Consider the following 15,643-nt stretch of genomic DNA (forward strand, 5'->3'; position numbering starts at 1 on the left):
ATGTGCTGACAAGTTCTTCCTTTTAGTTTGCTTGGTGATGACAGATTTGCCTGGTTTGGATCTTTCCTGGGATGTTAGAGAAGTTTGCAGGAGAGAAATTCTCAGCCTACTGTTAGTGCTCTATCCAACATGCCAAAAAAAATGAACAATTTCCATTATTATGCACAAATTCTGCCGTGCAAACTGACGCAACGGTGATTTCTTGTTCTGTAGCGAGTGTAGTAATTCGCCGAGAGAATCAACCTGACACTTTTTGCATTTAAATCCTTTTGTAGGATAAACAAATAAAGGAATAAAAAAAAGAATCAACCTCCAATATACACACATTCTGACACATTTCCCAGAAAGTGTTATATAGAGCATTCTGGGAAAACAGAATGCCTCTGAGTAAAGTTCACATCCTCTTGATGCCTGCTGCGAAGAAAAGCGCGCTGGTAACTGTTTGAATAGAATTGACTATTTACTGGTCCTGTCAAGAAAGTACGAGGCGACATTGTTGACATTTCCCAGGCGCTTGCTGTTGTGTGCACTTTCCAACAGGCAGTCACACAACAATGTGAGACTGAAAACCACATGCCTTTAACGCTCTCCTCGATTTATTAAGCCTGCCTGCCACCTGTCCGACGCGGCTACGAGCGAGAAAACGCAAGTGCAAAGCAAAGACAGGTCAAATCTTGGATTGCTTATTTGTATGGAAGGCTAGTGTAACAGCTATATCATTCAGAATTGCAGGATCAATGATACGGCCGCGAAAAAATGAGTGTGTGATAGCATAATAGCTTAAATCAAAAGAAAGGACGAGGATGTGTGCGCGTCCAATTAAGCAGGTGTTGTGACTGCCAAGTTAAACAGTTAAACAGGATGAGGATGTGCGTGTGCATGTTTTAACGCTAATTAGTGGGAAGGCTAAAGACTGGTTTCTTTTTGTTGTGGCCTGAAAACATGGGGAATCAAAACAACAAATATGAGACAAGAGCGACTGGTTTTATTTCCAGCCATTTTGGATTTCAATTTAGAACACATGAAGAATGCATTTGTGACAGTTTTGTTTTGTGGCCCAGAACGATCGCTGCCATCCTCTAAAAAAATGTCTTTGGCCACCAGTGGTTGCGAGTTTGAAATAATTAAATGGTCTCGTAGTGTGGATGGTGTCCTGCTGTGGACTGTGTCCAGTTACTTCGCAGGGTTGTAAATGACACCACTTGATAATGTTAATGAGAAAGCATGTTGATTTATATAGCGAGCGTTATTGATTTTAGTTAAAGTGGCTCCAATCATTCCTTTAAAAGTCTAAAAGCTTTAAAAAGTTCCTTTTGAGAGCCTCGCTAAATGACATTCCGGTTGTCAAAGTAACAAGTCAATAGGAAACAGCTAACATACTGAGTAAATCGCGCTGTTCCCATGGTAACTGTTGGTGTGACTGCGACTCTTGAATAGAAATGATGTTCAAACGGACTGTATGGCCATCGTGTGTCTTGAAGACAATTTTAGCAAGTCATTTGTTTAACCATTATTCTATGCATTTGATCATGAAAAGAGTTTTTCCCCATCGTGAATTCATATTTTCAAGACAAAACAAAATCAGATGGATCTTAAAAATGAATCAACATTCATCATCACCTGTTTCCAACCAATTAAAAGGCAAATAAAGTATTCACAAACCATTAACACCTCAAAAATGATACATCAATCAGAACACTATGGTCATTCATTTAGCTAAATTGAATTTAAAAAAATGATATCATTGCAAAACATTGATTGACATCCTCTTTCAAAGGTATGAAATCTTTGAAATTGTCAAGAACAACAACATTGATTTCTAATTTTAATTGCCCTGAAAATAATGAAAATTGTTGTGCTAGATGTAAATTGGTTTAAGGCCCTTGAATGTAATTCTGGCGAACTTTGCAAATTTTGTATCATATTCCAAAGAATTGCTATCATATTATACTGTATCGTATCCTCATTAAATTGGTCAATAGTTAGTCAGTCTGTTACTAAGGGACTTAAAGTCAGTTTTCCCCAGAAATCATTGTTTTAAAGTAGGATGCGGATGGAGCTTGTATACACAGTGGCCCAAGAATTTTATTTTTTCAGAATATTTTCTATGTGTTTTCACACACATTTTAGAGGCAAAGGCTTTCATCTCACCTAGCGCACCACGACACCCCACAACAATTGATTTCGGCCGTTTCCACCACGAAGCCATCGGAAAGTTGTTTGTCGAATGGCGATTTGGAAAGTCTCCATCTGGCCGTGGTCTGTTTGTTCGAATGACGTCAAAAGCATTTTATCAGATAGAACGCTCACACTCTTCATTGCCAAGCTGCCAATCTGAAACCGCTGGAATGCATTCCCTTTCAGCGATGGAAGAAATAGCTTCCTTCCTTCTTTACTTTATACTTCCTCTCATTAGTTTGTTTCACTTTACTGCAGCACAATCTGTTGCTTGCAGCGGTTTGTCGCATTCAAATCTCCCCATACATTGTACATTTATATTATTTAATAATCTCGTCTTGGAGTTAGTAATGTCCTTTCCACATGCAATCACAATACGAATAAAGTTGGGTTCGACATCAATTAAAACAGAATGAAATTATATGCAAATCATCTTCAATTTAGAAGAGATATTTGATAAATATACGTTAAATCCAAAATGGCAGCGCGCGTGGGTGCAGTTGGTGCTTTGTTTCCTCAATCTTATTCTGTGAAATAACTTTGGGGTGTGCAATAACAATGTAATATCTTAGATTGTACAATATTTTAGAATTATACCCGGACATGACTTTTTAAATTACTTATTTATGTTTTCACTGGGGAAAAACACACTTTGTGGCGTAGCACCACAAATTTTGTAATACGCAGCTGTGTATAATGACAATAAAGGCTTTTGATTTTGATTTGATTTGATATTCAAAATGATCCACTTTATTGTTTTTAGCAATGAACTTTATGTCTGCAACACAATTCAAAAGGACAAAAGAAAGAGTTAAGGAATGCTCATCAGCCATCTTTTTGAAACAAACCACAGGTGAACTAATGGTGCCACCTGATTGGAAACAGCTGTGTGCCATGATTGGGTAAAAAAAAACAGCATTCCAGAATTGTTCAGTCATTCACAAGCAAAGATTCACGTCTTTGTATAAAATTGTGTCAAGAAAAAGGTCAAACTGGATAAAGATTATGTTCCTCTGTGTACAATTTCAAGGAATTTCATCATGTACAGTCCATAAAATCAAAAGGTTTAAAGAATCTGGAGAAATCACTGCAGGTAAGCGGCAAAGCAATCGTCCCCGAAAACGGCGTCGGTAAACATTTTTTTCTTTGATTTGATTTTTTTGATTGATTTCGGTTTTTAGAACTTATTTCACCAAGACAAGACCAAACTAGATTCTGCATGTATTCCAAAAGCGTGTCTTCGTAATAAAAAAAAGTGTATAGATAGGAAAAAACTGGTCTGTCTCACGTTGAAAATGACTCTTGAACCACTAAAGCTGTACATTACGCAAAAATAGGAAATAATAATATAATAAGAAATGACTCGTATCCTCGGTCCTCAAATCTATAATAACAGTAAAGGTATATTCCATTAGATTCAAATGTTTATTAAATGTTTTTAAAAGATGAGCCTTGCCACCAGCTCTTTTAAAAAGTTCCAATCATAATATTTTAATTGAATGATGAATCTTTCTAAAACAATGAAATGTGTCCGTGTGAAATTATTTTCAATGTCCCAAACCTAATTTAAATGACTGTCGTCGATCCAGTGTGGGCTTGGTTGGAGAATTTTGCCTCTAATTCCAATCAAAGCCTGCAAAAGCACGATAGTCGGCTGTCTCCAAAAGATTATGCAGACGGGTACATTATTGTTTTTAATGTCAATTACAGTGTTGCGACTCAGTGACCAAAGGAAATTGCGGGCCCCGTTGTGACAACATTTACAAACCGATGTTCTTATCTACACTTCCGTTTGATATGTTGACTAGCTCAGACCCCCCCCAAGTGTACATGTTTATCCCCTGGGGAAAGAATTTTAGGTCTCCCTTCTCACACGATCTGATGTCTGGGTGTATACATGCACATCTTTAATTGGGCAACCAAGTGTAGCAGTTATCTTGTACATCTCTGGCATGTGTGGTCAGGGGAAGCGTATCAAAAACATTTCATTCCAACGTTACAAGTGGAATTTAGGAAGTTGTTACAAGATTGTTGGCTTCGGTTTGGATGTAAATAAAGTGGCTCCGAAAGCCAGAACATTTTCGGAATTCAACCACCAATATAAAGCTGATATGATTATGCAATAACGCAAGAACTGTGCTTCTTCAAACATTAAATCAGATTTTTTTAAAATCTTTTTTTAATTTTTAATGTACTAACATGTCTGTGATGTGCGCCTGACAACCCGAATATTCATTTATTATGGGATGTTTGCCATGACAGTTCATTTTAGGTGAATGTTATGCTTTTTTCTTTTCAGATTATTCTCAGAAACCTGTTTTCGTCATCTTGTTATACCGCATGCAGCAGTTTGTGAGTTTTGATCTATTTTTTTAATTTTGTCAAATTATTTTACACTTTTTTTTGCCAATTACAACCACACCTCTAAAATTCATTACAAAATTGACAGCACAATTAAACCAAATATAAGTAGTGCACATTATAGCATAATATATATCTACAGCATGTAATTATATACAGCCAGAAATAAGATTCGTATACAGTGTAAAATTACAAAAATGTCTTTCTATGATCAAATGGACCCTCACAAAAAACTTTAGCTGTAAAAGTAAAAAAAAAAAAGTGGTGCTTTGAGACAGTTACAGTTGTCCTGAGTTAAAATACGTTTTAAAGTCAAATATTTAAACACATAAAACCATCTAGTTTCTAAGAGTATTTCCCTATTAACAGCCATGATTATCTCCAGCCACAGAGATGTAAATTTGCGGCAACAGTTTTTGCTTTTGATGTTGCTGGCTAAGCAGCCGATAAATTGGATCTGATGGAGTCTTCTCGCAAATGGCGGTGCTTCCTGCTGGCACACGCCTCGCCGTCGGCTCGACGTTCAATGGTAATCCGGTAATTTTTCCTACAAAAGAGAAAGAACCCCGGTCAACGATGATTATATCGTAAAATACGGGGCAAATTAGGGATGCACTTAAAGAATCGGTGTTGGTATCTGAGACTAAAAATGCCGATTTATTGTCAAGCCAATGATAATAAATGGCATATATTTGAACACATTGGGAAAGTGAGAAATTAGGATCGAGATTATGGAAACTCAAAATCATAACGTGACAGATAGAAGCGGGATTTACACTTGGAATATTACCTGAAAAAGTAGAATGCTGTAAGCATTGCAATTCCCAGAAGGGATCCCACTATGACTCCAGTCAAAGCCGACATTCCAAGGCCACCTGGTTGACAGAGGAAATAAAATGCCACAGCAGTTAACGTCCATACAAGTTGATCAAAAATATTGCAGGGAGATATTATTTTACATGATGAATCTGATATCTCTGCATGCGTTATTTGTATTCCTTGCAGAGTGAAATGGTGATAGTTGAAGGCTGGCAGCAGCTGAAAGCTCCTGTTCAAACCAAAATAATTGGCCACAACCTGAAATGACATGATGTGAATATTAGGAGGGCTTCGAATCAGATTTAAACGTCAAACTTTTGAGCTTGAATCGGACGTCGTACCTCATACGTTCCTGCGTTAACGTCGGTCATTGCCATCAAAGAGAAATCTCCATTTCTGTCACCGTTGCCATCGATGGACACCTGGCCGGCGATTCCTGTGCATCACAGCAAAAACAATCTACATTTGAAGGTGTTGGGTCAATTTGTGCTGTTGTCCATTCACTGCCAATCAAAGCTGGTCCTCTCACTCCCTTTAAATATGGCATAGTCATTCAGATTTTATTTTTATTTTTAGATTGTGCAATATTTTAGAATTACCTTTTTAAATTACTTATTTATGTTTTTACTGGGAAACACGCACTTGGTGGAGTAGCACTACCAATTTCGTTATATGCAGCTGTTTTATAATGACAATAAAGGCTTTTGATTTAATGTGATTGATTGATTTCAGCTAGAAGACAAATGTCAAGTCATGCCATATCCTTTAAATTGCACTTTTTTATGGGGATGGTTGGGGGAATGTTTTGGCCTCCTAACGCGTTCAGGATAAACTATAATAATAATTTATGACCACCGGAGGGCGACAATACACCTCTTTTGTATGAGATCTGAACTTTCGAGTAACGACGGAGGCGCTAAAACAAAATGGCACTGCAGTGTAAATTTGTCGGATTAAAAGGAATTACCTGACCAACATTTTTAGATCTATAGCAAGAGTTTCACCAAATGAAATGTTAATTAGATTGACAGCTAGAAGTGATGATACCTCGGATGAAACCTTCTGAATTACCCGTGGCGCTAAGTTAACATAGCATAACGTGATGACTTTAGCTCACTGTCCGTTCCTTATTTTCTGGTGACTTTTTTTAAATAAAAGCTCAGAAATCCCTTATTAAAATGAAATTTCATGACTGAATGTCTTATATATAAGGCCACATTCCTCAAGGTTTAATTTACCTTCAAAGGTTCTGTTCCACATGCGTGAGGTGATTTCCAATCCATTTTTCTTACTGTATCCACTTTTTATGGCCTCCTTTAAAGCAATAGCATAAAGCAGCAGCGCGTCATGGAATCCCTCAACAAACATGTTGACCTGCAAGGGCAAATGTGGGCAAAATGTCAATTATGATAGAGGATTAGATTTAACATTGCTAATTTCTTGTTTGGTTTTTCAGTGGGGCCCAGGAGGACAAGATGATTCCATTTAATTATAGGAAGTTGTGTAAATGTTATTGCAGAGATTATGTCTTAATTTTTCCCAACCGAGCAATCGGATATCCTGCCAAGTTTCCAGGGACCAACTTCACTTCTTTCTACGCTGCCAAGGTCTCTAACATCGAATATTTGAAAAAAATAAAGACTCAGTTTATCAGATTTAAAAAGGCACCCTGACATGGCTCGAAAGACCCTCCAGCTGGCAACAGAATGCTGTTGCACAACTGCAGAATAGTGGAAATTAAAAAAATATAATCAGAGGCCACATTGTTAACGTATTAAGGTATTTGCTACCATTTTTTTTTGGTCTCAAGGTTATGCCGCTTACTTTTTGCTTTTTTCTCTGATTGTTTGAGATGAAAAAGCTGTCCTGCAATGTGCACACAGGTTTATCCGCTCTGTTGGATGTGGGAGGAAACCGAAGCACCCGGAGAAAACCCACACAGCCATGGGTAGGTCATGCAATTACACACCAGGATCGAAGCATCGTTCTCAGAATTGTAAGGCAGTTAAATTTCTCCAAATTTGAAGTACAAATGTGTTTAACTCCATTTCAGGCACTATGAAAAAATACATTTTCTTTCTAAGATTTTTACCTTAGTCCACATGTGTCAAAGTGGCGGCCCGGGGGCCAAATCTGGCCCGCCGCATCATTTTGTGTGGCCCGGGAAAGTAACTCATAAGTGCCGACTTTCTGTTTTAGGATCAAATTAAAATGAAGAGTATAGATGTATATTACATTTCCTGATGTTCCCCCTTTCAAATCAATAATTGTAATTTTTAATCCATTTTTTCTGTGTTTTTAGTTCAAAAAATCATTTTGTAAAATCTAAAAATATATAGAAAAAGCTAAAATAAACATTGTTTTACATCTATAAAAAAGGAATATTCAGGGCTTTTAATCCAGTTCTTTTAATCCATTTATTATAAAAAATCTAAATATTATATCTAAAATGGTCTGGCCCACATGAAATCGAGTTGATGTTAACGCGGCCCGCGAACCAACCCGAGTCTGACACCCTTGCCTTAGTCCATGGTTGAGATGGAATTACATTATTTTAACCTGATGCATATGCAAAGACCCTTTAAATAAGTAACTCTCGCCTTCTTATAAATCAATGAATTGCAATTGAGTCCAGCAAAAGCATTAAATATTTCTATTATTTGGTCATTACAACTAGACGTGTAGTTGTTGAGGTGCATTTTTGTGTTTTGGAGAGGTCAAAGGTCTTTCTACTTGTTGGCACATACTGAGAAATGTGAACTTTGACTTACTGTCAGCCCCTACTTACATGACAAATATCAGAACTATTCAAGTATACTTACACTTTCGCAGTCTTTGCAGTTGTGCAGTCCCATGCTTTCCCTGGCTGCTTTAATTTCCATCGAGAAGTTCTCAAACTCTGGTTTGACCGTCCGGAGCAGCGTGACGGTGTTCAGATACGCATAGGCTTGCCTCGCTTCATCATCAAACTTGTCTCCTCTCCACCACGAACCGTTGCCTGAAGTGCAGTTTCACGACATCCACAAAATGAAGTACAATTTGATCAACGTAAAATATATTTTTAAATTAGAATTTCCACTCTAAAGTGTGCATCATTCAAACACAACATTGCTTTTATAGGCTTTACCGTAAGAGGAAGCGTTGAAGAGTTCGATATTAAAGAACATGTGCGTTCCGCTGGTCAATCGTCGTCGGTGTGCGGCGAGCATAATTTCTCGGATTTTGTTGGCGTCCATGCACAAGATTACCACTGCGAGAAAAAGACATTTTATTGTAGGGGGATAAATATTTCAATGGGAAATTGTTTAGAATATTTCAAAACATTTTTTTCTTCATTCGGGTGGGAAAATGACCAACTTTTAGATGTGTAGATGTGTTTAAAAAGTAGTATTCACTTAAACTGAGTGGCACAATCTTACACACTAATCTGTTAACTCGTTTTTAACACTCCAAAAAATGGAGGGAATTTATTTGACTAGATTTAATCAAACCAGAGGTGTAGAGCTGAAGATGCAGCCAAGTGGTGTCTCTACATCTGAATTTAAACCCCCCAGCGTTAAATGAAGTTGACGGGATTTTTAAAGGTGCATGCATGCCCATATATGGTCACACAGTTGAGTGTCTGTCAGAGTGCAAACCAAGCCTGAGGTCTGAACAATACTCTGCAGACCTCTGAGACAAGATTGCCCTGAAGCAAAGATCTAATGAAAGGTACAGAATAGTTTGTGCACCTTAGAAGGTCTTACGATCCACAGTGCACTTCACTATCCATAAATGGAAGACAGGAAACCACCAGGACTTCCTTCCCCTTATAGATAGGAGAAGAGAAATGGAATGGCCTTTTGTCATGAGAGGATTAGTCTGATTTAATTTTAGACAGTGAGGTAAAGTTATGGTTTAATTCATGGAAAGATTGGAGCTGCAAGGCAGTCGCTCGAGTGGCAAATGCAAAAAAATGCAAAGATATGCATGCATTGAAGGTCGGCCCTTTATTTTGCTAAGGTGACTAAAAGATTGACAGGTAAGGTCAGGCAGGAGTCACTGTGAACTATGTTTGCAATTCACATGATATGCAGTGAGTCGACATGTAACAAGACAGCGCATGTGTGTGAATTGAGAATGATTTATGGAGACGGATACCTTCAGTTGTGTGTATATATATACTAGTGGTACCTCACGATGCAAAACAAAGCTCACCATAACAATTATCTCCCGATTTGGCCACACAAACCATTTTTGATATGTTGGTCAATGATATTCATTTGGGGGCATTTCAGGTCATTTCTTATTGGTTTTCAGTCATTTCTTGTAGATTTTGGGGCATTTACGGGCTGTTTCTGGGTGATTTTGTGCTACTGAACAGGAAGTGACCTGTAAATGCCCTTAAGTGAAGCCAAAATAAACCAGGAGTGACCTGCAAATGCCCTTTAAACAGGAAGTGGCTCATGTTTATTCAACCCCTCCCGGTCAAAATGAGCCGGACGTCTAGCACCGTCAATGGCAGCCAAAGAGATAACATAAAACCTATTTTAGTGGATAATTTTGCTGGCAGCCTGTTGGTTGTCTAAGTGTAAGTATACTTGAATAGTTTTTGGCAGTAGCATATCAATAACCTTTTGGGATGCATACAAAGTATCGCGATATATCACCGTTTCCATATATCGTCACACTCCTAGCGTATATTGTTTATACATGTATCAAAAGGAGTTTAAAAAGCCAATCAGAATTGTTTTGGGATAAAGTGAAAGAGAGAAGATGCCTGCATATGCAGGACAGATAGATGAAGATGTAGTTACTGACTTACCGTGTAAGAAAATATAAGAAATGTGATGTCAGGCTCTTTAACAAAACAAATGGCTGAATGTTAAGACCAACCGTATGTATACATGTACATCTATGTGTATGTATGTATATGTATATTTATATATATGTATGTATATATATATGTATATGTGTGTATGTATATATGTATATATATACATATATATACGTATATATACGTATATATATATATATATATACACACACACACATATATATATATATATATATATATATATATATATATCAGCAACATGCTTCTTTATTTATTAACTTATTTATTACCTATTTATTTATGTCTAACATGTCTTTTGCTGTGTCTGTATTCTCACCCTCTTGCTACTGTGACAGTGAAATTTCCCGAATACGGGATGAATAAAGTTATCTAATCTAATATAATCAAATAAATCTACTCTAGTTTTTGATGGTGCTGTGCCATTAGCCTTAAGTGCAAGTCCCATTTGAGTACAAGTTAAGTAGCATTCAGCATGCCAGTCGTCAAACAAATCTTTCGCAAACCAATGAAACGAGTCAATATATTAATGAATAAATTGCGAATAGACACAAAGAAGCCTTGGCATTTGACCTCCCCCGCCCCCTCGGCATTAATAAGGAAGAGTCAGACAGACTCTGGCTGGAACATTCCTCACGACTCCGTCACTTAAACACACCTCCTGAAATATGCCCCGAGTGAGTGGGACAAACTTCACCTCAGTCTTGCCAGCACTTCAGCACCTTTAATTACACCGAGTTCTCCACACACTGCTCGCCCTGTCTTAGCGATTCCGTGAGCCAATGCGAGCTAGCGGCGATATTTCCAAACCTTCAGATATTCCTTTTACGAGAGTCCCAATAGCTGTTAGAAACTCGCTGAAGGCTGCCCGCGGCGTGGCACGCCGGCAAACTGTAACTGTCAATGCTAGATTGCAACCGCCCTGTTTGCTAACGACTTGAAATCCGAACGGGAAATTGATTGGATATAAAGGACAGTTGTACTAATTTGCTATATCGTTGGTCCTAAAACAAGGATGTGTTGTGTGTTGCTGAATTCCTCCCGAACAGGGTACAGAAATGACATTTAAGCGGCGCAAAGCCTTTAAATTATTCCGCCTACGTTAGTGTTGACCGTATGACTGCCGGATAAGTTGACCGATGCATTTCCTGTTTATCGTTACCGTACGTGCAGAATGATATTGCTGTCTTCGCCCGTTTAGGGAGCGCAATATGATGTTTGAGGTTTTTAGTCAAAGTATAAGTCATTGGTTTTAACTTTGCAGGAGCCAAAAGGCGGTACACTCAAAAGGCACGGATTTCATACAGACTCCATATTGGCATTGAAATTTTTCACATTTCAACATAGTAAAGTGACTTAAAAAATGGAATATAACATAAGTCGTCGTGCTGAAATGAAAATGCATCTACCAAGTATGATCAGCGACTATATTCGCTGCCAATCAAACTGGCTCCTATCATTCACTTTAAATGTGGCAAAGGAGGAACATGTTGTCTTTATTAAAAACTTACTTGCTTAAGTCTACCAGGTTAAAACACGCAAAGTACGTTCAGAAGGAACTGCTAGCAAGTCGTTGATACCAAAGTGAGAAGGACAACTGAATATTTTCCAACCTTGGTAATGAGTCTATCACTTTGAACGTTGTAAAAGTGAATCATTTTGCGACCACTGTGCTGTATGTACGTATATGGTAGTTACATTCATCAAGTGAGGTTATATCAGTTTTACGTATTACTTTCAATAGTTGGACTTCACAATAGGAAAATCAGTTTGTTTATACATTATATCAGCAATTGTACCCAATCAAAAAGGTGTTTCCGTGTGAGAGTGATATTGCCGCTTAAATAATGTGGATGAATGAGCCAAGTGGAATCCCCAAAGAATCCTTCCAGGAGTGCATGAAAGAGTCGCAGAGAAGGTTGGAACAGTGCAGAGGGAAATGGGTTTGAATAATATATTTTTAGAATAGGTCATTTGGCCTATGAAATATAGCTTTTCTCACACAGACCCCAAAACTGTCAAAGATAACCTCTCCAAAATGATCAAATAGTTAGCTACTAAGTTTCAAGTTTGACTGTGGCAGTTAAAATTCGATTTTGGAGTCAAGAGATACGACTTCACACATTGCAGTCATTCCTTGTCAAGTACATAACATCTAACTAAATTAGGGAAGGGAGCAAAGAGCACCCTCTAGTTTCCCTGCTACAAATACACATTGACTCATTCAATTTCACTATCTCTTTTTTTGGGACCGCGCATGCTCTATTGCATTCACTTTATGGTTATCTGACCTGGACTGGAGAGATAAGGTACTTCCATTTTCCAGTGGGAAGAGTTGTGAGAGGCTCTGACTGGCAAACTAAGCTTTAAAAAAATATACGTCTTGAGATAAAACAAATGTCATATTTTCCTACCATTAAAATCTATTTTCAACGATCATGCTTTTGAATACAAGTAAAACCAAAAGTTTTTATATGTTATTTTTTTCAATGAAATGTGATTGTTTAACAGTCCTTTTAAAGTTATTTTAAATGATAAATAGGTGGCCCGGTGACCGAGTGGTTAGCGCGTGGGCTTCACAGTTCTGGGGTCGAGGGTTCCATCCTCACTGTGTGGAGTTTGAATGTTCTCCCCTGGCCTGTGTGTGTGTTTTCTCCGGGTACTTGTGTTTCCTCCTACATCCCCAAAACATGCTTGGTAGGCTAGGTGAACACTCTAAATTGCCACTTCGTATGGATGAGCATGAATGGTCATCCGTCTCCTTGTGCGCTGCAATTGGCTGGCCCGTAGTTAGCTGGGATAAGCTCCAGCACCCCCGTGAACACTTGCAAGGATAAGCGGTTCAGAAAATGAATGACTATGGATAAAAAATGATAAACCATACATGTAATGCCCGTTGCGGGCGGCCCGGCGGCTCGAGGGGTTAGCGCGTCGGCCTCACAGTCGGGGAACCGGGTTCAAATCCAGGTCGATCGACCTGTGTGGAGTTTGCATGTTCTCCCCGGGCCTGCATGGGTTTTCTCCGGGTACTCCGGTTTCCTCCCACATTCCAAAGACATGCATGGTAGGCTGATTGAACACTCTAAATTGCCCCTAGGTATGAGTGTGAGCGTGAATGGTTGTTTGTTTCTTTGTGCCCTGCGATTGGCTAGCCACCAATTCAGGGTCAGCTGGGATAGGCTCCAGCACCCCTCGCGAAAGGCGGTTCAGAAAATGAGATGAGATGGGTAATATCTATTGCAGTGTAAACATTCAGCGATTGGCATCTAGTTTTGTAAGAAAAGTTTTGATTAGATTTTCTTTTGAGAAGACAAATAAGATCATTTCTGCCATTTATTTCTGCTGCATTACCTTGACTGTCATACATGCTTTGGATGATGTCGTCAGTGTCCAGCGGCTCTTGGAGGGATAAAGCATAGGCTTTGATTGTCAGGTCCGTCATGAGATGATAAATCCCCTCCACCGTGAAGTAACAGTTCTGCTCTTCTTTGTCGTCCTCGTAGATGAGCACCGCTGTCTTCCACGTGAAGTGGCCGAAGATCGCGCTGAAGGTCTCGGCCATTTTCCCGTAGGACGGCGCGATGCGGGTGAGGTGGGAGTATTCGCTCTTCTTGTCGCTAAAACCGGCGGCCAGGGCACCTGCCGAGATGACCGGAATATTCCAGTGGGAAGCCAGCCTCACCACAGGCGCCGCCTCGTACTCGCACACCGGACCCAGAATCAGGTCGGGCTTCTCCTCGCACGACTTGTCCACCAAACTGAAGACGGCCTCGTTGACGCAATCGGACTTCTCGAAGTGGACGTTGAAGCGGAGGTCGGAGTGAGGGGCTCCGCTCGTCTTCAGCTTGAGCTGCGCGTAACGGATCGCCGGGGCGACCCTCGCGTAGGAAAAAAGGTAGCTGTCATTTTGGGGCAAAAATGCCATCACTCGTATCTCATCGCCAGTGTCTTGTGTCGCCGCGACTCGTGTACACGAGATCAAAAAGAGCAGCACAGCACGCAGTGAAGTCACGAGTGACATGACCCGACCTGTTAAAGTCACCCCCCAAAAAAGAAAAAAAATTAACCGAGAGGCTCAACTGTGTGAATGAATGTGTGTGCGTATGTGTGTGAGTGAGTGTGTGTGTGGAACCCCCCACCCCAACCCCCCACCAAAGGCTCCACTTGGCAGTGCCTTCCGACCTGAAACTATAGTTTATTTATCATTTATCTGTTGGAGGAAGAAAAAAAAATCTTCAAAAGTTCATGTTTTATTTTCAGTGGAATCTCCTGGAATGTGGTTCTAATGGTCTTCTAAAACTGTATGCCAGCCCGGATGGTCTCAAGCAGTCGGTGGTCACCACGCAAACTGGCTGTGGGCCTGCCTGGAGTTTTGAAGCATCTTCTTGGGTTCCGTCGTGCGTCATTGGGACGCTCCCCACCTCCTTCTTAAAGCTACAAGGCAGGGTCAAACTGCAGCCTAGTAGTGAGTATATTTGTATGACCTACACTTATATGACCCTTCCAACCAAGTCAAGTATTCATCAAAGTATGCATAACGATAGGCTGAGGCTCATTCCAAAAAATAAAAAACAAGGGATGACTCGGTGAGGGGTGATAGAGACCCTAAATTCTCGGGGTGGCATAACTAAACTAAAATGCTTTATTTTGGAACATCATAGGAGTAGACTGGCCAGTAAAAATAAATTAATAAAAATAGTATATTAGAAAGACTATCTTTATCAAGCTCATTCCAACGTAAAGTGTCTACGTAATTGGATTCATTGGGAAAAAAACAGATTTTTTTTTCATACAAGTTAACAATGTCAATTATAGGCCCCCTAATTTTCACCCCTGTTCACCCGACATGTCATTAATACCCATGAAACAGGCACTCTGTGCTTAGAAGTCTCAAAAATTCAACATTTGCATGCTTTGAGCCACTGTCTTTCATATGAAGGTCATTTTGACTAGGCTATGTTATTTCAAATGGTAGACAATGTTCACTAGTTAATAAGATAGCTGCACGACTTTTGGTATATTTCCTAGTACAATGTGGACGTTAGTGGATTACAATCCAGTGCAGCTTACGTATGAACAAATATAGTTTTCTTGTGAAATTTAGCGGGTGTTGCTTGTAGTCAGATGTGCCTCATAGTACAAATATTGCAGGGTATGTCTATACACACGTATATATACAAATGCCCAGAATTTTAATAATACATTACACTGTACAGAGTTGGAATCAGGAGTATTGGGAAAATGAGTACTAACGTTTGGATTTTGCCTAGTTGCACTGCAAAAACATTTTAACATTCAAAATCCTGTTTCATTTTAAATGTAGTTTAACACTGTCATCTGTTTGATCATGACATAACCTTTAAGCCAATATAGTAAAGTCATCATGGTTAGGTTTACATTGTTACTGGATGAATTCTGGCAGACAACCCAGCAATGCGTCCCTTTATTTTC

General features: G+C 39.2%; 1 protein-coding gene and 1 long non-coding RNA gene across 3 annotated transcripts; one reads left to right on the forward strand and one right to left on the reverse strand.

Moving 5' to 3' along the window:
• Positions 1-3,584: 3,584 nt before the first annotated feature.
• On the reverse strand, positions 3,585-14,561 carry npr3 (natriuretic peptide receptor 3). Of its 2 annotated transcripts, XM_077601511.1 has the most exons (8): positions 13,544-14,559; positions 8,486-8,608; positions 8,181-8,356; positions 6,597-6,732; positions 5,700-5,794; positions 5,499-5,616; positions 5,330-5,414; positions 3,585-5,086 (listed from the first exon to the last, which is right to left on the reverse strand). In XM_077601511.1, exons 1-8 carry the CDS (start codon positions 14,211-14,213, stop codon positions 4,975-4,977), a joined length of 1,515 nt encoding a protein of 504 aa, XP_077457637.1. In that variant the 5' UTR covers positions 14,214-14,559; the 3' UTR covers positions 3,585-4,974. The 2 variants fall into 2 exon arrangements, with proteins under 2 accessions (XP_077457637.1, XP_077457636.1); XM_077601510.1 differs by having other exon boundaries at positions 5,330-5,616; positions 13,544-14,561.
• Positions 13,356-14,654, forward strand: LOC144074870 (uncharacterized). Its single transcript, XR_013300405.1, has 3 exons — positions 13,356-13,625; positions 13,696-14,087; positions 14,503-14,654. It is a non-coding gene; the product is annotated as an uncharacterized LOC144074870 (long non-coding RNA).
• Positions 14,655-15,643: the final 989 nt, after the last annotated feature.

The sequence above is a fragment of the Stigmatopora argus genome, chromosome 5 (genome assembly GCF_051989625.1).
Source record: "Stigmatopora argus isolate UIUO_Sarg chromosome 5, RoL_Sarg_1.0, whole genome shotgun sequence".
NCBI lineage: Eukaryota > Metazoa > Chordata > Actinopteri > Syngnathiformes > Syngnathidae > Stigmatopora > Stigmatopora argus.

What these genes read in the sequence shown, in the direction of transcription:
- npr3 (XM_077601510.1), bottom strand. Translation starts at nt 14,213, where the DNA reads ATGTCACTCGTGACTTCACTGCGTGCTGTGCTGCTCTTTTTGATCTCG. An exon ending in AAGCATGTATGACAGTCAAG is followed by an intron (nt 8,609 to 13,543) that starts GTAATGCAGCAG and finishes TTTTTCTCGCAG; the next exon opens with TGGTAATCTTGTGCATGGAC. An exon ending in CTTCAACGCTTCCTCTTACG is followed by an intron (nt 8,357 to 8,485) that starts GTAAAGCCTATA and finishes ACTGCACTTCAG; the next exon opens with GCAACGGTTCGTGGTGGAGA.